General features: G+C 38.0%; 1 protein-coding gene and 1 long non-coding RNA gene across 2 annotated transcripts in view; both read right to left on the bottom strand.

The window, feature by feature from the left end:
* LOC135710379 (uncharacterized) overlaps positions 1–395 on the bottom strand; it is a 163,238-nt gene extending 162,843 nt beyond the window's left edge. The window contains exon 1 of the long non-coding RNA XR_010518416.1: positions 2–395. This is a non-coding gene — a long non-coding RNA (uncharacterized LOC135710379). The remainder of the gene's footprint in view (position 1) is intronic.
* A 17,511-nt stretch (positions 396–17,906) lies between these two features.
* On the bottom strand, positions 17,907–21,950 carry LOC135710343 (fibroblast growth factor receptor substrate 2). The gene has a single exon (XM_065232864.1). It carries the CDS (start codon positions 21,651–21,653, stop codon positions 19,893–19,895), a length of 1,761 nt encoding a protein of 586 aa, XP_065088936.1. The 5' UTR covers positions 21,654–21,950; the 3' UTR covers positions 17,907–19,892.
* Between the last annotated feature and the right edge of the window lie 265 nt (positions 21,951–22,215).

Genomic DNA, 22,215 nt, shown 5'->3' with positions numbered 1-22,215 from the left:
CCGCTTTGCTTTTTCTTTGACCTTGATCTTGGTTAGCAGTGAATGAGGCTCAACAGGTGTGTTTACGTTGTCCGTATTTGCGCAATCGAACTTATTGTGATATTTAACCGATATTGGAAACGGCACTAATGAACTCGATTGGTTTACAGTAAAGAGCACTAGAAATACACTTCAATTTCCGAAAAAATAGTTCACAATTGAACGAAAACCGGCAATGTAAATCGAATAGCGTGAAGGAAAGGCGTAGGAAGGTTACTGAGAAAATGTAAATAAACATTCTGGTTGAAGCGATTTGTTTGACGTTTGTCCTCGTCGCCACTCTGAAGGCTGGCAGTGCTTCCGATAACATTGACTGATAGTGCCAGTGGGAAAATATTTGAGATGTTACCATACCCCTCGTCATTTTTCGATTTGTCGGATTATGTAGTCGCTCATCAGTTGATGGTTACTTAGAGCGATTTATTGCGCGTTAAGGCCTGTATAGGTTCTTTTCATGCACCATCAATGTATAGTGCGCTAGCCGATTTTGAGAGGAAATGTCATCCAATTCATTTGTTTACATCATGACGACGATTTTCAAACCTCAAAATAAGGTACATTTTATTGCACAACTGGCAAATTGCCATCGGGAGTGGTCTTACAAGGTCTTACATACATACATGCATACATTTATTTGTACAACATCACATTTAAGATAAGACATAATCAACAATAGTACGCCACAATACTCGGTTTGCGGCTGCCGCTCTCCATCCTCGGTCATGCCCAATGCTCGCTAGATCATGCCTCTACCTGGTCCGCCCATCGTGCTCTCTGCGCTCCACGCCTTCTTGTGCCAACCGGATCAGTATAAGCCGAGGGGCACGCAATAACCTTTAACTCCTACGCAAGCCTTTTTTAAGTACAATAATTACAGTTAACTACATGATTAATTACTTCAATTACGATCGTCGGAAATTTTTTGATTTAATTACTTTTAAGTACAAATTTCAGTTTTAATTACAAGTCGTATAAATTAAGTACATTAACTCGATTAATCTACAACGAGAAATGTACTTAAATTTCCCCCAGCGTACCGTTAGACCCTTTCGTAATTGGCCCGTGAAACAAAAATTTCACAGGCCCTTTTGCTACGTTAAGGATAATGTTAGTTGGTGATTGGTGCCAATTCACATACAACGATCGGTTCGTGATTGGAAATGTAGTCGGATTTCAATACTGCCGAGGTGTTGGCAGGGTAATGAACTATATCCTGGATCACGCCCCTGTAAAAGCACCGGAGTATGCGACAATGAAAGGAATGTTTGTGTGTGCTACCTGGTTCAACCTAAGAAATAACGAATTTAATTTGGAGGATGCGAACGAAAACAGAATTACAATAGAAAATTATGTTAACCTTTGCGTGCCTAACGTCTTAATTTGCATAGATTTCAAAATTCAATTAGCTATAAAAACATAATTTCTCAATATTTGTCTTTCCAAATAATTGAATTTTGTCTTGAATCTATTGAAGTTTCTGAATACATCTGAAAATATTTTGATCAATTCATGGTTCCGGAGTTATTTCGGTTCCCTGTGGGGTCGCTTTTTGGTCGGCATTCGGCTTTATTGTTCTGTAATAAGTATACACACGATGAACATCATGTTTTTTTTTTCTCTCAAACGATGTAATTGGACCAGTGGCAGCTATTTCGATGGTTCACAATCACATTGGGCATCCCGAAAATGTTCCGGTGCCCCGTGGAAGTGGCCAATTCTCAACAAGAACCAAAACCCATCATGCGACATATCAAACAACATGATTTTACAAATCTTGGCCAGTAATGGCCTTATTGAAAGTCCATGGTCACACTAGCCCTTCCGGGAATGTTCCGGTGCCCCCGGGGAAGTGGCCAATTCTCAACAAGAACGAAACCCATCGTGCGACATATCAAAATTCATGATTTTCCAAATTTTGGCTGGTAATGGCCTTAACGAGACTCGACGGTCACACTAGCCCTCTCGGGCATGTTCCTGTGTCCCCGGGCAAGTGACCGATTCTCCACAAGAACCAAAACACGTCATGCGACATATCAAACTTTATGATTCTGCTGAAGTCGGCCAGTAATGGTCTTTTTGAGAGCCCACGATCCCATTGGCCCTCCCTGGCATGTTCCAGTGTTCCCGGGTATATTTTCAATTATCGACAAGAACCAAAATCCTTCGTGCGACATATCAAACTTCATGATTCTGCACGGCTAATAATGGTCTTAGACAGTCCACAGTCCCATGTAATTGTCCCCCCCCCCGGTTAAATATCCAACTCCCAATAAGAACCGGAACCCCTCATGTGACATATCAAACTTCATTATTTTACGAAACTCCGTCGGTAATGACCATATTAAGAGTTCAAATTTGCTATCCCAGACAGCTGAACGGACACTGGAGCTGGTGAATACTTTGGACATTCACACGCTGAGCTACTTCCGGGAAAAAAAGCTGGTATGCAATTGTCTTCCCAGCACGGATAACTTGAGTGTGTCAAGTTGATCGGTAACGATCATTTCGTGTCCTGTGCACATGGGACTCATCGTTTCCTATCGGTTTGGAGTTCTGCCCATAGTATTGTTTAGTTGACCCATGGAAAGACGAACAATGGGGAGGCGAATTTCATAAATGCTATCGCGTCAATTCTGAATACGGATGTGATCATATCATGGCGATAATACAAATAAAAGCACACAATTGGTTTGAATCATCTTAGTGTCTGCAACCAAAACCTGATTATTATTTTTTTGTTAATGAACCCTGCCTTAAATCTGTTAATTATTATTAGTATAATAATATTAACTTTTAAAGAAATATTGAAATAATCGAAGAATTCACGCGTAACATCAGAAAATTAATGCAAATGCATTTACATCTTCCATTGAATCTGTTAATTCAGGCACAAGCTAATATCATCATCTGTCGAACTGTGCTGCGAACATGGCTTAAAATTCGAACATTTTTTGATCAAGAGGAAATTTGCTCGAGGAATTGCTTGAATTTAAGGAAATGTAAAATTTCAAGACTTGTCGTCACAACTAAGAGATTCCCATTTCATTTGTATGGCAATCACGGCCCTCATTATGAATATCACTTCCTTTTCACTGTATATTGTCGCTAGAGTTGTAAACCGATATAACCCACTTGTGACAATCGATTTTATTCTAGTTGTGCATTAAAGCGCATTATTCAACGAATACAGTGCACTAGATACAACATTATGTTGAACGTACAAAACGAAAGTGAAATCGATTGTCGCGAGTGGATTATTTCAGTTTCCAACTCTAGCATGGTGCTCCAAGAAATTTAGTATAAGTATTCGCAGAATTTGTCATGTTTGTAGTCTAGTAAAACATTAATATGCGTATTTCAGGGTGTAAGAAGAGTTTTTGAATAAATAAATTCATTCGAGTATGTGTTAAGGGTTTTCTTCATTTTTTAAATAGTTCAAGAATAAGGATTTGGGTACGTTTTTAATTACATTTGTGTAACTTTAATTACATTAATTACAGAAAATTAATTTTTAATTACATTAATTACGTAATCAAATTGAGGTACGTGTTTTAATTACAGTAATTACACTGGCACTGCTTTGATTACGCGAAATTAAATTTAATGACATGAAATACTTAATTTTCATTTTTAATTACTTAATTACATAGTTAAACCATAGAGGTAACTCTAAGACCACTGGGTCCCGAAGAAAATCATTATAATTTTTGGCTCACTCAGTACCAGAACAACGGTCCCAAGCAGTCCCAAGCTATTTCACTCACCCCTGCATGTTCTGCATGAATCCACACACCCCTGATGTTATCTGTCAAACTTTCATAGCGAATCAAAACAAACATAGTGTAGTAATAGAATTTCAACTAGAATAGGGTACGTTAATCGTTTGCTTGGGACCAATAGGCTACTAAAGTGGTGAGCCAATTTAAAATCGTTAGTTTCGTATTGATTGTTGGTTAAACACCTTGTACTTTAAATCCAACGCAGTCAAAAAGGCTATTGCATGCCCCTCGGTATAAGCTATAGCGAACACCAACTTTGCAGGGTTGTTGTCCAGCATTCTTGCAACATGCCCTGCCCACCGCATCCTTCCGGCTTTGGCCACCTAATAGGGCTAGGACACAATCTGCGCTGGTAACATAAACTATGTTTTATTTTCTTTGTTTTTTTTTTATAAAATAAATAAATAAATTTATGTTTTAAACATGATACAAACTTTAGTTTGGCTACTTTTCTTAATCTTGAAAATCATTAATATGATAATATTTAAAATTCAATATAAAAAATATATTGTTATAATAAAAACAACTCTTTTCGAACTGAAACAGTTTGCACTTCACTTTGAAAGCATCGGCACAGACAAACAGACATAACTCTTAAAAGAAAATTCTTCGAAAAATATCGTCAAGCGTATTTTGCATGCGCACTAGCACCATCTATCATCCACATGCCCAAGCATTGTTTTGCAACCGGAGCATTCCTCGTTCGTGAAATTTTTTCACTAGTTACTTTTCCCTCGTTCTGTCAACGCGTCAGCTGTGTTGAATAAAAATAAAACAGATGGAAGTCAGTGATGTCGGTTCTACGAAATTTTCCGTAGATCTATAGAATTGATTGAATTCTGCAAAAATACGGATCCATAAGAAAGTTTCACAGAACCTCACTTTTTTTAAAGGGATTTGTTTTGTTTGTTAAGTGTGCTTTTTTTCTTTTGCTGGAAACAAATTTTTAAACGAGGTAATGCTTCACTAATTAGTGCCCTTTCTACCACCGCTCATCACTTTAATGTGTACACAGAAAAAAAGTATAATATGTATCAATCAATGACATTCATGGTGAAGTATTGAACATCAATAATTGGTAAAAGTTGATAGCATATTACAGTCATCAGATTGATTTGTTCTCAAATTATGTGTACATCGTACAGCGTAATATCATAGAGGTAACTCTAAGACTAGTAGGTCCCGAAGAAACGCGCTCAACTTTTTGGCTCAGCTCTGGTACTATCTTCGGTCCCAAGCTAATCGATTCACCCCTCGAAACATAGGAAAAACCAATAACCCCTCATTTTACCTGTCAAACTTTCATAGCGAATCAAAACAAACATTGCGTAGTACTAGAATTTTGACTAGAATGGGGCACGTTAATCGTTTGCTTGGGACCAATAGGCTAGTCAAGTAGTGAGCCAATTTAAAATCGTTAGTTTCGTATTGATTGTTGGTTATAACATGTTATAATGGTTGTCAAATAATTGCAACACGGAGACCACCATCAAGATAGCGCTATAACATGTTTTAACTCTGTAGTCTGTACGTACTATAAACCACAAACGAAGTGACAGACGGAGCGGCTCGAAAACTTTGGTGACTAACCTGCTATTGCAATTTTTCAGTGTACCACATGGCAACACCACTACTACTGGATTGTACCATAGAGGTAACTCTATACACCAAAACTTAGATTCAAGTTCCAGCAAACTGAATTGCCGAATTGGTTCCAGCAAAACCACATTTCACCGACCATCCAGCATTCTGAAATGTTTTGCTGGATACTCAGTAAATTGTATTCGATCTGTCAAATGAAATGCCAGTTCTAGAAAATTCCAATTCACTCGTCGTATGATTGGTTACCAACTAAAATATTCGCAACTAATTTGCTTAATTCTAGCAAATTTGCTCTTGGAAATGATGTTTAGTGTACCACCAACAAGTAAGTGCAACATTTTTCAAGTTTATTTGTAAAAATCCATGCTGAATTCAAGAAAAAAAAAATATCGTTTTTTCCCTATGTTTGCAGCTTGAATCAAAACCGCAAGATGACAGGATCAGAGACACGTTTGTCTGCTTTACTATAGAAAATAATCGAAAAATGCGTGTACCATGTACCAGTACCATACCGTATATGATTAGCTTTGAATAAATAAAGATAGAATGATTTCGTGACATCCAATGAATTCCAAACTAAAATTTTCCATTCCCTCCCACTGTAAATTAATTGCTGCTTCTATTTGCTGAAGCATCAGCAACATTTTGCTGGGTTTTCAGCGATGTGCTGTCACTTAATTGACAGATCATTTTACTGGTCATCCAGCAACAATATTTTGCTGGAAGGATTACTGAACTTCCAGCTCGGCAAAATCCAGCAAAATGTTGCTGGTTTACGGCAATAAAAATTGGGTGTGAAGACCAGAAGGTCCCGAAGAAACGAGCTCAACTTTTTGTCTCAGCTCTGGTACTATCTTCGGTCCCAAGCTAATCGATTCACTCCTCGAAACATAGGAAAATTAACGAACCTCTCATTTTATCTGTCAAACTTCCATATCGAATCAAAACAAACATAGTGTAGTACTGGAATTTTGACTAGAATGGTGTGCGTTAATCGATTTGCTTGGGACCAATATGCTAGTCAAGTAGTGAGCCAATTTAAAATCGTTAGTTTCGAATTGATTGTTGATTGTACCACATGGCAACACTACTACCAACAATCAATACGAAAATAACGATTTTAAATTGGCTCACTACTTGACTAGCCTATTGGTCCCAAGCAAACGATTAACGTACCCAATTCTAGCGGAAATTCTAGTACTACACAATGTTTGTTTTGATTCGCTATGAAAGTTTGACAGATAAAATGAGGGGTTAGTGGATTTTCCTATGTTTCGAGGGGTGAATCGATTAGCTTGGGACCGAAGAGAGTACCAGAGCTGAGCCAAAAAGTTGAGCACGTTATTTCGGGACCTTCTAGTCTTAGAGTTACCTCTATGCTACTACTGGATTGAACTAGCATTTTCACCAAATATACTAGAATGTTTTGGTTCTATCTCTTTCACACTACTCAAAACAGAAATGCATAAAAAAAATGACAAAATGATACACTCTTTGCACACTGTCAAAGAATCATTGTACACAAAATCAACTTTGAGCAAAACCAAAACAAAAATACTATCCCATCTGGTGGATGATGGCACAAGCTTCTAAGAAAATTCTATTACTGCGAACCACATTATTTTAATTGATTTCTTCGCCAGTTAGTCGTTTGTCACTTCGTTTGTGTTTAAATTATGTACACACAAGAAATCCGGAAGATGTGGTTATGAGGCACTATTCTAATTTACCATTTTTCTCAACAAAAATATTCTTGAACACCAGCAGGATCCTTGCAAAACCGATACAGAATGAAATTTTTAAACTGTAGATCAAGTTTTGGGGCATTTCTGATAAATCAATTTATCAGGAAAAGTGAAAAAGTTTTCCGCTTCCTATGTCTCTCTTTTTGACGTTCTCCTATACATCACCAGAGGTTGAATCGATCGCATAGTTTCTATTCAAAAAATTTGTCACATAAATTTCACTAGAAAAAACACGTAACCTTCAGATATTAAAAATAATCTGAAAGGTACATGACGTTAATAAAATTCATTACAAACCATATTAAAAGCAATGTGATAAGCTTTGAAATTTAGATGAAATATATTTAAATTTCAAGTGAATTTCATGTAAGATAATTTCACTTAGATTCTACATGAATTTATAGTGTGAAAATTTCTGAGTGGTGATGGCACAAACAAAACCTAAAATGGAGTCCGAACGGTGCATTACTGATGACCTGTTGGTAGATTTACAAATACCGTTGGATTTGCTGAATTTTCTGACAGGTAAGTTGTTTTATTTTCGTCATATACCTACTAATCATATATTTTTTAGAACGAGGAATCGACGAATTTGACTTGCTTACCATCTCACCCGGAAGATTGGCAGAGGAAGTCCAGCTGGCCGGGGGTGGCTGGAATACACAAGAAATGTATACTCAGCTTTCTGCCTGGAGAACTCGTAATGTAGGTGGTAAAAAGTTTTTCGATGACGGCCCTATATACAATTTCTTTGTTTAAATTTCAGAAATTGGCAGTCCTAGGCCTACTGAGAGCGCAGCAGTTCGATGTTCAAAGGGACTTAATTTCAATGAAGGTGCGTAGTTTCAGTGTTTTTAAACAAAACCCGTTTCTAACTGAATTATTTCTTTCAACAGTGATAATCCAACCCGAACTTTCTAAGCCGCTCTTGCCCGTGGAACAACCAGTTGCATTACAATGGATTAAAAGTAAGTTTTTTATTCGTGTAAAAATAGCTTGAACGTGTAAATAAGTTAATTTAAGTTTTTTTTATAAGGGAGGCCGTATAAAAAGATATAAGAAACCATCTGTATTAAGCTGAAAAATAAAATAAATAAACAAATATCTATCCAGTTATTTTTATTATATCGAAAAACCATTTTAGAACGCCTAACAACAGTTTGGATGCTACGAAGAAATTTAATATAATTTAAGTGAAAGTGTAATAAAATTCACTTAGAAAGAACTATAACATCTATATTGCTTTCTAGTGGATTGGGGAAAGATCTGTTCACTTTGAGTAATTTTCACTTAGATTTTACATGAAAATAAAGTGAAATTTACTTCAAAATCCTATATTACCTATTACAGTTTTATGTGGATTGAAGTTAAAACTTTCGAACCGATCTACATATGAAAAACGTAAAATTTACGTGAAAAACTAGATGGAAAATATCTATATATGTTTTCATGTAACATCTAAGTGAAAAGTTTTCTGAGTGTATTAAAATGGCGTATAGAGATTACTGAGGTTTATCGTACGCACACTACACAGCAAAAAAATGTAATATCGATCAATGTAATTCAAGGTGATGTAGGAAATAATGATGTAATAGCAAAAAGCAGATACAATTTTACATCAATGGATGTAATTTGGTTCGCAAAACCGATGTACATCGTACAACCACAGACAAACAGACATAACTCTTAAAATAAAATTCTTCGAAAAATATCGTCAAGCGTATTTTGCATGCGCACTAGTACCATAGAGGTAACTCTAAGACTAGTAGGTCCCGAAGAAACGTGCTCAACTTTTTGACTCAGCTCTGGTACTATCTTCGGTCCCAAGCTAATCGATCACCCCTCGAAAAATAGGAAAAACCAATAACCCCTCATTTTATCTGTCAAACTTTCATAGCGAATCAAAACAAACATTGCGTAGTACTAGAATTTCAACTAGAATGGGATACGTTAATCGTTTGCTTGGGACCAATAGGCTAGTCAAGTAGTGAGCCAATTTAAAATCGTTAGTTTCGTATTGATTGTTGCTAGTACCACAGAGAACAGACGTTCAAGTACGGTCAGAAACTTGTGTAAAATAAGTGGGAACGTCGCCGTTACGTGGTGTTAGCATCTCCTGATTTTCTCTATAAATTTTCCACTTTCGACCAATTTGGCGCTAGTATCGATAAATTATCTGTTGAAAATTGCCACTTGGCGCTACTAGCACTTAGAGTCTAGTGCAATTTGTGCAACGCCAGCACCATCATGTTGTCAAAGAGGGTTTTTAAGTGGGGAAGTCGCCGTTAGTGGCGCTTAAGTCGAATAGAAATCTTTACACAAGTTTTTAGAGAAATTTTGTTCGAGCCTCTATGTCTGTTCTCTGTGCTAGTACCATCTATCAACCACATGCCCAAGCATTGTTTTGCAACCGGAGCATTCCTCGTTCGTGCAATTTTTTTACTAGTTACTTTTCCCTCGTTCTGTCAACGCGTCAGCTGTGTTGAATAAAAATAAAACAGATGGAAGTCAGTGATGTCGGTTCTACGAAATTTTCCGTAGATCTATAGAATTGATTGAATTCTGCAAAAATACGGATCCATAGGAAAGTTTCACAGAACCTCACTTTTTTTAAAGGGATTTGTTTTGTTTGTTAAGTGTGCTTTTTTTTTCTTTTGCTGGAAACAAGTTTTTAAACGAGGTAATGCTTCACTAATTAGTGCCCTTTCTACCACCGCTCATCACTTTAATGTGTACACAGCAAAAAAGTATAATATGTATCAATCAATGACATTCATGGTGAAGTATTGAACATCAATAATTGGTAAAAGTTGATAGGATATTACAGTCATCAGATTGATTTGTTCTCAAATTATGTGTACATCGTACAGCGTAATATGGAATGTACAGCAGTTTTCAACAACTTTTTTTCTTCCAGTGAGATGCCTTGACCAGTTATTATTTTCAAGAGCTGACATATACTACCTAGACGTGAAAAAAAAACTGGCATCACTGATAAGTTCGAAATGTGGTGCCTTGCTCAATGCTTCAGTGGCGCCACCATGACAAATGCAAGCACATTTCCAACTAAAACACTATTTGCGATGAATGTGATTGTGAGTGTTGTATCTGTTTGTCTGTGGTACAACGTTATATTACACTACCGATGGATTGACCTGGTTGCATCAGTTTGGATGTAATATTCAACAACGTTTTTTCTGTGTACGTCACGTATACGTATACGGAAAATATTTTCATCAGGAAAAAAAAACTTTATAGCGGAAAATTTTCTTCCTGATGAAAACAAATCACTGACACAATCACATTTTAGCAATCTCTATTACACGGAACCAAAACAACGTGAACGTCTCATTCTATACACTCAGAAAATGTTTCACTTAGATGTTACATGAAAACATGCATAGATTTTTCCATCTAGTTTTTCACGTAAATTTTACGTTTTTCATATGTAGACCGGTTCAAAATTTTTGGAAGCCTTTTGAATTAACTTTCACTTTATTTTCATGTAATATTTAAGTGAAAATTACTCAAAATAAAAAGATCCCTACCCAATCCACTAGAAAGCAACATAGATTTTATGGTACTTTCACAGTGAATTTTATTATATTTACACTTGAATTTTAGTAAATTTCTTCGTAGCGTACACATTGTCTTTAGGTGTTCTAAAATTATTTTTCTAAACCGTACAAATAACTGGAAAAAGGATTTGTTTATTTATTTTATTGTTCATATTAGTTCTTATATCTATATCTATAAACTTATCGTCAATGCAACCGGGATGCTATCAAACATTTCAATATCCATATCTGTTTTGTAGATAGTACCTTTAAATTAAAGCATATTATTAATAAATTATGTATCATGTCGAAAAGAAAACAACTTACTTATCAGAAAATTTAATAATTCCAATGAAATTTTCAAATTCATCAGCAACTCGTCAGCAATGCACCGTTCGGACGCCATGTTAGATTTTGTTTGTTCCATCACCACCTAGAAATTTTAACACTATAAACATAGAGGTAACTCTAAGACCAGAAGGTCCCGAAGAAACGAGCTCAACTTTTTGGCTCAGCTCTGGTACTATCTTCGGTCCCAAGCTAATCGATTCACCCCTCGAAACATAGGAAAATCCACTAACCCCTCATTTTATCTGTCAAACTTTCATAGCGAATCAAAACAAACATTGTGTAGTACTAGAATTTCGACTAGAATGGGGTACGGACAAATAGTAGTGAGCCAATTTAAAATCGTTAGTTTCGTATTGATTGTTGCTATAAATTCATGTGGAATCTAAGTGAATTTATGTTACATGAATATCACTTGAAATTTATCTATTTTTCATTTAAGTTTTAAACTTTAGCTTACACATTGTGTATAATATGATTTGTATTGAAAGTTATTAGCATCATGTGGATTACAGATTATTTTTAATATCTGAAGGTTACGTATTTTTTCCAGTGAAATTTATGTGACAAATTTTTTGAGTGAGCTATTAATAGGACTGATCAACAACATTACAGTCGAGATTCACTTATTGGGCTTTTATTACTTGGGCTGCTTTTTACGGGCCTCCGCTGGTTGGGCCACGATCCAATTAAAAAGCAACTGGATGTCAAAATCTCTAGTCAAATTGGATTTGGCAATCAATAGTAAATTCTTCCATGGACTGCGAATCATATGTAATGAATGTGAGCGGCGCCGGTGGTGTAGTGGTACACGTGATTACCTATCCCCCAGCAGGCCTGGGTTCAATCCCAGTCGGCGCCGCCGGAATGTTCTGAGGCATAACATCTCTGATTATAAGTAGAAGTAAAGCCGTTGGTTAATGAGTTGATGGGTCGATAGGTAGGGTCCAGTTGTGGGAGCTGCCTCCCTGGCGTCGGTAGCATTGGTGCTCAGCACGGAAAACAAGATCGACGGAAAACAAATCAAGAGGAAAAAAATATGTAATTAATGTTAACAATTGGTATTTGCTCGAAACATTTGAGTTTCATTTGAAATTGAAGAAGAAAACAAAAACAAAAATTGTGCACATAATATGATGTTTTTTTTCCACTCAGCCTCAAGAAACTTGCTTCAGTTGGCCCAACTAACGATTGTATATCGAAATCCGCAGCACAGTATTTATAGTAGGTAGTTGGCGAAAACCGTACTCACACAAATTGGACTTGGTAGAGAAATAGAAAAAGAGGAGTAGAATGTACAAGCAGTCGAACACAAATTCGTAAAAGCATGGTTTAGTTTTCAATAAACCTAAACTTACCGTTTTCCGTTACTGAAATGAATGTTTGATTTGATTTCGACTCAGATTAAAGGGTTTTCTGGGAGAGAATTACAAAGTAGTTCAGACTAGAATTCCAAGATGAGTTCTAAGAAGAACTCAAGGATATTGTGCGGAGAACCTTAAAGAGAACTCTATAGTAGGTAAGATTAAAGTTCTAATGTGATTTTATGGAAAATTACATGAGAATTGTACTGCTGGTAGACGCCTAAAGTATCCCAAATTTATTCTAGACTACTCTAAGACTAATAAAAGTAATGTTCCCAAAAGTCCCAAAAACCAAATGGGATACTTATGCGTTGGCTGGTGAGGAGAATTCTAGGTCAATTTGAACGACGAATCCATGGAATTCTCTTGAGAATTCAAATGAAATTCTGATGTAAATTGAAGGTAAATTCTGAGGCGAAATTATAGGGAATTTTACAGGGAATTTGAAAGTTTGACCTGTTTGTTATAAAGCAAAATGAGTGCGTAACATTTAAATGAACGTATATTGTAGGTAATAAATTGTATAAGGAAAATGTTAGGGGTGCAATTCAACTAATCCGCACCGCTTGTTATTATTTTACTCGACTCCACTGGATTTATATGAATGTTTTTTTATGCACTTTAATAGAGGAGTTCTAACCATAAATGTAAAAAGTGTCTTAAAATAAGCTCGAGAAAAAAATTAACTGAAAGGTTTCATTCAAAAGAACATACCTGTTACAAAAAAGAACACACCTGAACAGTACTTCGGAAAATCAAAAACAAAAGCAAAATAGTTAATAACAATAAGTCTGGCACTCGAATGTGATATCGGTCAAACGGGCAGTAAACCCACAAGATTTGTAATAAACTAATGGTATTTATTTAGTCTCATAAACTTACTCCATAATGATCTTATACAATGCTGTACTTCGCTTCGTTCCTTAGATGCTTAACACTACTTTTGGCAAATATTTTACAATTCGGTCTTCTATAACGAAACTTCCTGTTTTCTTCGCTTCTACCTTCTCGCTTAGAATATACGTCGGTCAACGTCAACATGTGCTACGTAGAATGATCATGGTTATGTTTCTCTTTCTTCTTTCGTTTCCTTTAATATATTGTATATCTGGCTTATCGTAATCAATTCATTGTTGTTTTTGCTTAGAAACTATAAAACTTGCCATTCCTCCGAATGCTGCCCATACCGGCAAGCCATCAGGTGCCGGTAACATAAATTCAGCTAACACTGCTCAGCAATTTACAAACAAAGACCTGCACGGTAAATTTCGCTATTTTGAATACCTACTAGTAGCAATATAACTGTTAATATCATTTTGTGTAACTTTCGCCCTCTTTTTCGCCTCTTCAATCACTAAATCCTTTGGTAAACTTTGGCATACGAACCGGTCCGGCATCGTCTAACATTTATATTTTTTTACAGATATCATATTTAGAAAGAAGAGTTTTTGTGTTTTCTTTTTATTACAGCTTGAGGATTCAAGTAGGCTAAACAACTTAGTTGCCGTTGAAATTAGAGGAAATCTGCTTTATACAAACTTTGAAATGACTCATTCAAGGAGGCAAAACTTGTGCGGTTAATGATTTTTTTTTTATATTTTGAGACAGCTATCTCTTAACTTAAATTGCATAAAAATCACATATTCTTTTTCATCGTTATATAAATATAAAGTCAACTTCAATAAAATCTATGGAAATTTAACCTACCTTGGCTGTTTATACTTTGTCTAAAATTTCTCGTACTTTTAACGCTTAAAAAATTGTGCTCTCTGGTTCGTATTTCTTAATTTCCGTTTTCAAAACATTGTGACTGCAAACATGTGGTGTAGAATTTGTAAAACTATGAACAAAACAAACTAATGACATTGTTCGTTTTACTAATCTCAAAAGTGTCTGTTTTATGTTGCATCAGATAGAAGTGTCTTTGGTTGGGTCTATGAACCTTGTATAATATTATACAATGGAGAGAATATTTACTCAATTGTGCATCTATTTGCCATCATTTAGTTTTCAGTAGTTCCAAACAGGAATAATAGAAACTTTGTCGGTGCCTTAAGCAATCTTAATGATTTCAAATTTCTTCGATATCGTGAAACAGATCAACTTTGATCCCTGCGTGTATAACTTTGTCAAATGGTTTTGAACAACCACAAGCCAGACTTCAACAAAACGTTCATTTTCATGCTCTGTCACAAGGATAATTAGGAAAGGACAGATCCAAACACTTTGCTTCCAGAAGACTATCTAAAACGGAAGAAGGATGCCCAGTAGACTGATGCAAAATTTGAAATTTTCGCTCCACAGTGCTCAAACGGTTCCAAATTGGGCCCTGATTAGCCTTCCAAAATTTGATCTCATTTTGTGAGAAACTGACTTGGCACAAATCATTTGAAGTTTATATGGGAATTACTATGGAGAAATCATAATTTCGATTCATATCTATCACAAAATTCACCAGTTCACTCTACTTTAGAAAAAGATGACTGAGCATGCTCAGCTACAACTTTGTTGCAGACCAGTTTTCGATCAAATGTAAGGAACAAAAGTTATTAATGATTCAAGTCACTGAAGTCTTATGATTATGCTCAATCATCTGTTCAGCAGGCAACATTGATGTTTATGGCGCGTAGAATAGACGACAAAAATCATGGCTACTATGTAACACTGCAGAATACAGTGTTGCCCACAATACAGTTGCTTAATCTTGCCATAAGATTATCTATCTCTTAAACAATTAATAACTATTTAATGTGACGTTTGGCTGGAAAACGATTTTCTGCAAAGTTGTAGCTGATAAAAATTCCCATAAGAATAGCAATAGAAGTTGTTAACAGTACAACATGACAAAAGGCTAGAAGAAAATGAACAAAAAGTTTTGTTTTCCCATAGTAATTTCCATATAAACATCAAATGGTTTGTGCCAAGTCAATTTCTTATCAAATAAGTTTAAACTTTCGGAGGCTAATCAGGACCCGATTTGAAACCTTTTGAACATTGTGGAGCGAAAATTCCAAATTTTGCATCAGTCTAATGCCCAGTCCCTGAAGGGGAAATGCTAGCCATTTTTTGGGCGTTACAAACCTTTAGAAATGATGTGCATGATACGAAATTTGTCACCTAAAATGCAAATGCAAAGCTTAAGCGATGGAAGGAAACAATTACATTTACAAGCCAGGCAAAACGAACGTTGGCGCGGATGCTTTAAGCAGAATTGTGTGTTCCATGACAGGAACCTAGCAATAGCGATAACCTCTATATTGCGCTCGATGTATTCCGCAACCAGGTTATAAACAAAAAAGAACCTGATACTAAAAAACCACTTCAACTATTCTAGAATAAACGGTCTGTTCACGAAAATACAATGAGAAAGACCCAAGGGCGTAGCCAGGTTTCGAGTTAGGGAGGGGCGAAAGAAATACTATAGAAAATTTAGCCGAATGCCATTTCACCGCATGCCATTTCACCGAAAGCCTCTGTGTTGCGAGTTTAGGGGGGGTAGTTGCCCCCCCCCGTCCCCCTCTGGCTACGTCTATGGAAAGACCCAAGAAGGTACATATATAAGAAAAATGGTTGACAACAAAAACTGTTAACTATTCGGTTTACACAGAACATGCTTGAGGACGTGATGGAGGAGGACAAATAGTGGGACATCATCCGCACCGAACAAGATAGAGCACACAGAGGTGCACAAGAAAATAACCAATAGATATTTCGAAAATACTTTTTTCAAAAATTAAGCCAGAATGTGGGAGATTTTATTGTAAACTGTCAAATATGCACACGGCGAATGAGAACGACCCAAATTTGAGTTTAGTTCACTCATAATCGCCAAAAGTGCAGGAACGCAGCGATGAGTTAAATTTGTCTCATGGTTTCCTGTGGAAAACCTAAATCTGCCGGAAAATGGGGAAATTGACGAAAATTTTATTCAGTCTCGGAGTAGTACCAATAGACTGAGTGAATCCAATCTTTACTTTTCTCAAATTCAGGATTTTTTCCCAGGAAAAACCTGGAAAAACATTAGGCAAATTTACTCATCGCTGAGTTCCTGCACTTTTGGCGATTATGAAGTAAACTCAAATTTGGGTCGTTCTCATTCGCCGTGCAATGAATGTAAATATGACAGGAAACCGGCAATATGTCCTCTTCAAGAAACACCGATTTTTAAAGCTCCCTTCAAAATTGCACATATCGATATAAAGTTCCTAGAAAGCCTTCACTTTCTAACATATAACCACCGACAAACCGACATGAAACTAAAACTTAACTCTTGATCGAGAATCCATAACGGCGGATTCAAATGTGCAGCGATCCCATCTGTCAAAACCATAGAAATTTGTTATCTAGATAAAAATAATTTGCCCGGAATAGATTAGACACGAACCAACTCAAACATTTAGTATGTGTGTTCGTGGCTAGGATACACATTTTTCACGAACACGACGGCAGATGTCATTGGGCTTTGATCAGAAATTTGATGATATTTTGTATGATCATTCATGTCGGTTTGTCGGTGCTAACAGACCAGACGAGCAACATCAAAGCAGCGTTTATCGACAGATCAGCAGAAATCATCAGTCACGCCACCGAGCTTAGTCCAACACCACGAGCGAGCGACACCACCGCCCGACCAACCATTCGTGAAACTTCTTCAAAGTTCTTTAAACAAAAATAAAGATTTATGTCGGTAATTCTTTACTTTCAAGTTTCTTCGACTTCGATGAATATATTAGTTATGAAAAGGATTCCATGAGCCAATCTGAAGCTTTCATAAACATTCGACAGGGGAGCCGAGTTCCAGGACAAGACGCAACGAAACATATAAACACACGAAGGGACGACGCAAAGCTACCAGTAAGCAACATACGAAAGGACGACGTAACGCTACAAGTAAACAACACACGAAGGGACGATGCAACGCTACGAGTAAACACACGCAAGATGGAACCATATGGACTGGAACGGAATGACGCAACACCACTGAAGCCGGAGTGGTTAAAGCTATAGCTAGGACAGGGAAATAGGAAGGAAGTAGGATAAACAAGATAAATCTTTTAAATAGAAGTGAAATAGGAAATAAACATCATTCTTGGTTTATTGTCGAAAGCGATAACTTTGAGTTTGATACTTTTCATAAAACCCCCGAAACCCATTACTTAACTGGCGCAGTCGGCTTAGGCTTGCTTTTAGTTTCCGCGAGTGGAAGTTTCTTTGTGCTACGTGAGCGTTCGCGAACGAATATAGCGGATTTAGGAAGGAACCGGACGGAGCGAGGCACGGATCAACTCATCTTTAAAGCATCCCAATCGAGTGGAAATCGATCAGAGTTGTGCGAGGTGAGTCAATTTTAATGATTAACTAACTCTCATATTCCGACGAAAAGTAGACTAACTTGCAAAAGTGTAATAGTGAAAGTGCAATAGTGAAAGTGCAATAGTGAAAGTGCAATAGTGAAAGTGCAAGAAGTAGTTTAATTTTGTATGAGCAGGCAGCAAAAGTTCGATAAGAACAGAAAAATGAATCATTAAATTGCGTTGCAGCAGCGGCTTGAGGAAGCTGCCCGGCAACTTCATGAGCGAGATGCTCAAATAGCTCAATTACGTGAGCAGAATTTTGCATCGCAGCAAATTAATGCTCTGCAACAGCAGATGCAGGATTTGATGCGCGAAATGCAGAGTAGAGATGCACAAATTACTAATCTACAAGGACAAAGGCGTCAGCATAGTGTGATTGACCGTTGTATAAAAGATAATCAGATACCTGACACGATGACGCTGAATTATTGGCCACGTGGCTAGATTCGGTAGACAAAGTATTAACACTCTATGTCAACGTTCATCATACAGAGCCATATAAAATTTGGCTAAGCCAAATTAGAAACAAAATTACTGATAGAGCTAACAAAGCTCTTCTAAAAAACCACACTCCTCTAGTGTGGGTAGACATCAAAGAAACGTTAAAATCGTATTTCGGCGACAAGCGAGATCTATCCACGCTTACAGGAAAAATACCTTACATCAGACAAAAGGACAAAACCCTCGATGACTACTATCACGAGGTAGAGGGCCTATTTGCGGATATTAACGCAAATATTCATCTAGATCCAGACAATGCTGGTGTGGTGCGACAGCCTTTTCCCACGTTTCAATTCTTCCAACATATGTTTGCAATACACTTCTTGGTGCCAATCGATAAATCATTGACACCCCACAAAGTGCATCGCACCAAGTTAAGAACGTAAGCAAAGAGTCAGATTACAGACCGACTTGCTAGCCCGATGGACCACCGTGCGACCAGAACCACTTTACACACATGTATCATTCTTACTATGTAATATGTTCTATCAAGGGAACCAGAGCTAGAGAAGTAACAATAGGACGAAGAACGAAAACAGGATGAAGGAATCACGACCAGGCCGAATATCGGTCTAGTATCAGTTTGACTAGTAGTTTGTACGCAGGTGTGGTGACCGGATGTGAAGAAGTGATGACCCCGTAGGTCGGAGAAAACAGGAAAGGGATAACAAGTGAGCGGAAGCCAGGAACAGCAGCGACCGTTTTTCGACTACCGGAAAGACGCAACGTACTTAATTACAAAGGAGCTGTAGAAACATCAACAACGCAGTGAAGAAAGTTGCGGCTGCGGGAGAAAGTATACAGAAAGGGAAAAGACCCTCAATTTGTTTCCTAAAAAATCTTTGCGTTAATCGACTCCGTAGAGTTTTATAAACATTTGAGCCTAAACAAATAAACGAATTGATAAAAAATATCAAATCGGAGTAATTGAAACAGGAAGTTTGGTTGACTTTGAGGTGAGCCTCAAAGGCGTTAAATTCAAAAATGTTCCTTTCTTAGGGATGATCTTCATAGATTTTGTAGAACTTTACCGAATTTCTAAGAGTAATTAGGAGGAATTATAGGAGAAGCGCAGAGAACTCCTAGCGAATGTTTGAAGGACTTCTAGAGAAAGTCCAGGGTACGGAAATTAAACGTCTATTCTACGAAGAGTTTACTGATCTTACAAGTCTATAAAACTTCTTGTGAAGCTTCCAAGTAATATATTTCGCACATCCTTCCTTAGTCTCCCGAAATTTCTCCGAAATTTCCTCGACAGATCATGACTTGTCTATCAATATCAAATGACATAGACGTTAACAGACACCCCTATTAATTTTTTTTATCGAAACGGATGTTCCATACAAACAAAAATTTGTATGAGAAATCCGTTTCGATTGAAATTGGAAATAGGGATGTGAATATAGACAACACGTTTTTTTTTTGTAAAACTATAGTTCGGTTCCCAACCAAATCACTATCCACCTGGCTTATCAATCTAAACGGACCGAAAACAGGCCTGTAGCAGCAAACGACGTTTCAAAATTTAAAAACTAGAGAAATAGCCCTACTACAACTGTACAAACCAAAATAAAAATAAGCTGCCATCTTACCAGCCTCCGTCCTAATCGCTGACCGAGTTGCTTTGCCGGATCAATGGCGTAACGGTGGAGTTGTGTCGTGTCTTTCGTGATCCTTCGCTGTCCAGCTCCGATGACGGTGTGATCGAGTTGCTCAGGGCAAATGTCTTGTTGAAATCGATCGTGGCATAACCGAGGGATGCCTTCTTTGGACTCTCCGGTGGTAGCAGAGCAGCGCCACCGGTTACATTAGGGCCACCCTGCGACAATGGTCCCCTTTCTACGATGGAGGAATCGTTCGGATTGTTTAGATTCACAGCCGCCGGATTATTGTTATTGTTGGCAGTCATCAAAGCACTGCCACCCGTCGTCGGTGAGGTGACCGTCGTTGCCGTAGACGTGTTTTGCGACTTGTCCAGATCCAGTACGATGTAGTTAACTTCCCCTCTGGCAGCGTTCGGTGTGCAAGGCTCGGGATTGTCTAGCGGAAGATCCACGTTGGCAAAAATATCCGGCTTTGAGTAACGACCTCGTAGTAATACAGATTTAAGCTCTCCAGGTTCCAGGTTCTCGTATAACGGTTGCGTTGGATCTATGGAATAGCTCGAGTTCATCCGCAAATGAGCAAACATGTTCGGACCGATCGAGGTTGGTGTTTTCACGTTTTGATACTGGTTCTCATCGAAAGAACCGGTATTGTTGTTGATAGAAATTAGACTAGAATTACTTTTACTGGCTGGTTTCGTTTTTGCTTTTGAAACACTCTCCGGCATGCAGGCAATGTTCACATTCATATACATTCGCGAGGGATCAGTAGCATCTGGCGTTGTTACCGGAAGCTCTAGTGGAAGCGGGTTGAGATCGGGTTTACTAGTACAGGAACTAGATTCGCCGTCAGCAATTGGTGCCGCTTCCTGAGGTGGGATATCCAAGGACATACGATTCACAGCACTGATACTTGCCAAGCTAACACCGTGGCCAGCTTCTTTCACCGGAAATTCCTGATATAAATTACTAACCCCGTGATGAGTACTGCCTACTACACTATTCGATGGCAAAGGATTCAGTGTTGTTACCTCTAATATGTTACTAACACTATTGGGCGATCCCGGTGATGTTACATCAGGACTAACAGGACCACTACTGACAGAGCTTAATCGCAAACCCTGTTGAAAACGCGTCGTTATCGTTTCCGGCTGCCCACAAGGTCTGTTAGGAGTTGGTTCCAAATAATTTGCCTCTATTGGAAGAGTATCCGTGCTTCGACTTTGGTTCGAATTCGAATGGATAGTTCCGTTGGGACTTAGGGATTGACTAGTGGCCATTCCGGCACGGTTTACTACATAACTGCCCGTTCCGGTTCCACCCGGCTGCCCACTTCTGGTCGCCGTATTATTCTGTGAAACACTCCTACCGGCTACTGATGGACCAGTCGAGGCCATCGGAATCGGATGTGGATCATTCGGGTTTGTCGTCTCATCGCTGAATATCCGCCCCTGAATGTAGGACTGTACCGTGTAGAATAGCGTTTCCGCTCGTCTACACTTGAAGGCATAGATTCCTTCCCCCGTCGTACACCTCCGTCCTGCTTCGAAACTAAACTGATCCACATTAAAGCCATACCTGCGTAAACACTTTAGTGGCCACGTCGTTGGATCCTTCCCTTTCCGGTACAACGTTAGCTCCGTTCGTGACACTTCCAGTTGGCCACTCCACAAAGCGGTGCCGTCATCGTCGATGTTGATTACATAGAATATGTTGGGATCCACATCGTTGATATCTTTTTTCGAGTTGATACACCCCATCCTGAGAGCCACCAGCAATTTAATCAGGAATTCAAATCATTTTGCGTCGAATTAGATCCAGCAAAACATTCCTATGTAGGTATTTCAACAGCAACAGCAAGAGCACCAGGATCTTCCCTTCCCGAGGTTTATGATGGCTCGTCTCCTACACGTACACGATGAACGGCACCATTTCGACCGAAATATAGACCATTTTTCAACGGCACTTGAATTTGGACACACTTTTCAACTATTTTCAACCTTTTCGAGAAGGTTTTCAAGCAATTTTTCGATAATTTATCGAAGGTTGATGAAACGGAAAATTTTATTTTTATGAATTTTCTACTATTTTTTACAAAGTTTTCTTCTTAGCCTTCTTCAAGGTACATCACCTATCAAAAATTGACAAACTTGCACCCAACCCCATGTTGCGTTCAAGTTGTACTAAACGCGGCTCGTTTACACGGTTTACACCTCGGTTAACACGCTCCCGAGTCGTACCTATTTATGGGTACCTACCCATCAGACTGAAGCTCACTGGCGCCAATGACGTTTATATAAGGTCTGGGCCAAAGGGCTTATT

This window comes from Ochlerotatus camptorhynchus, unplaced genomic scaffold, assembly GCF_037179485.1.
Source record: "Ochlerotatus camptorhynchus isolate MF236.1 unplaced genomic scaffold, CSIRO-AGI_Acam_v1.1 ptg000379l, whole genome shotgun sequence".
Lineage (NCBI taxonomy): Eukaryota > Metazoa > Arthropoda > Insecta > Diptera > Culicidae > Ochlerotatus > Ochlerotatus camptorhynchus.
Note: the sequence above shows the minus strand (reverse complement) of the source record. Positions and strands in the feature narration are given on the sequence as shown.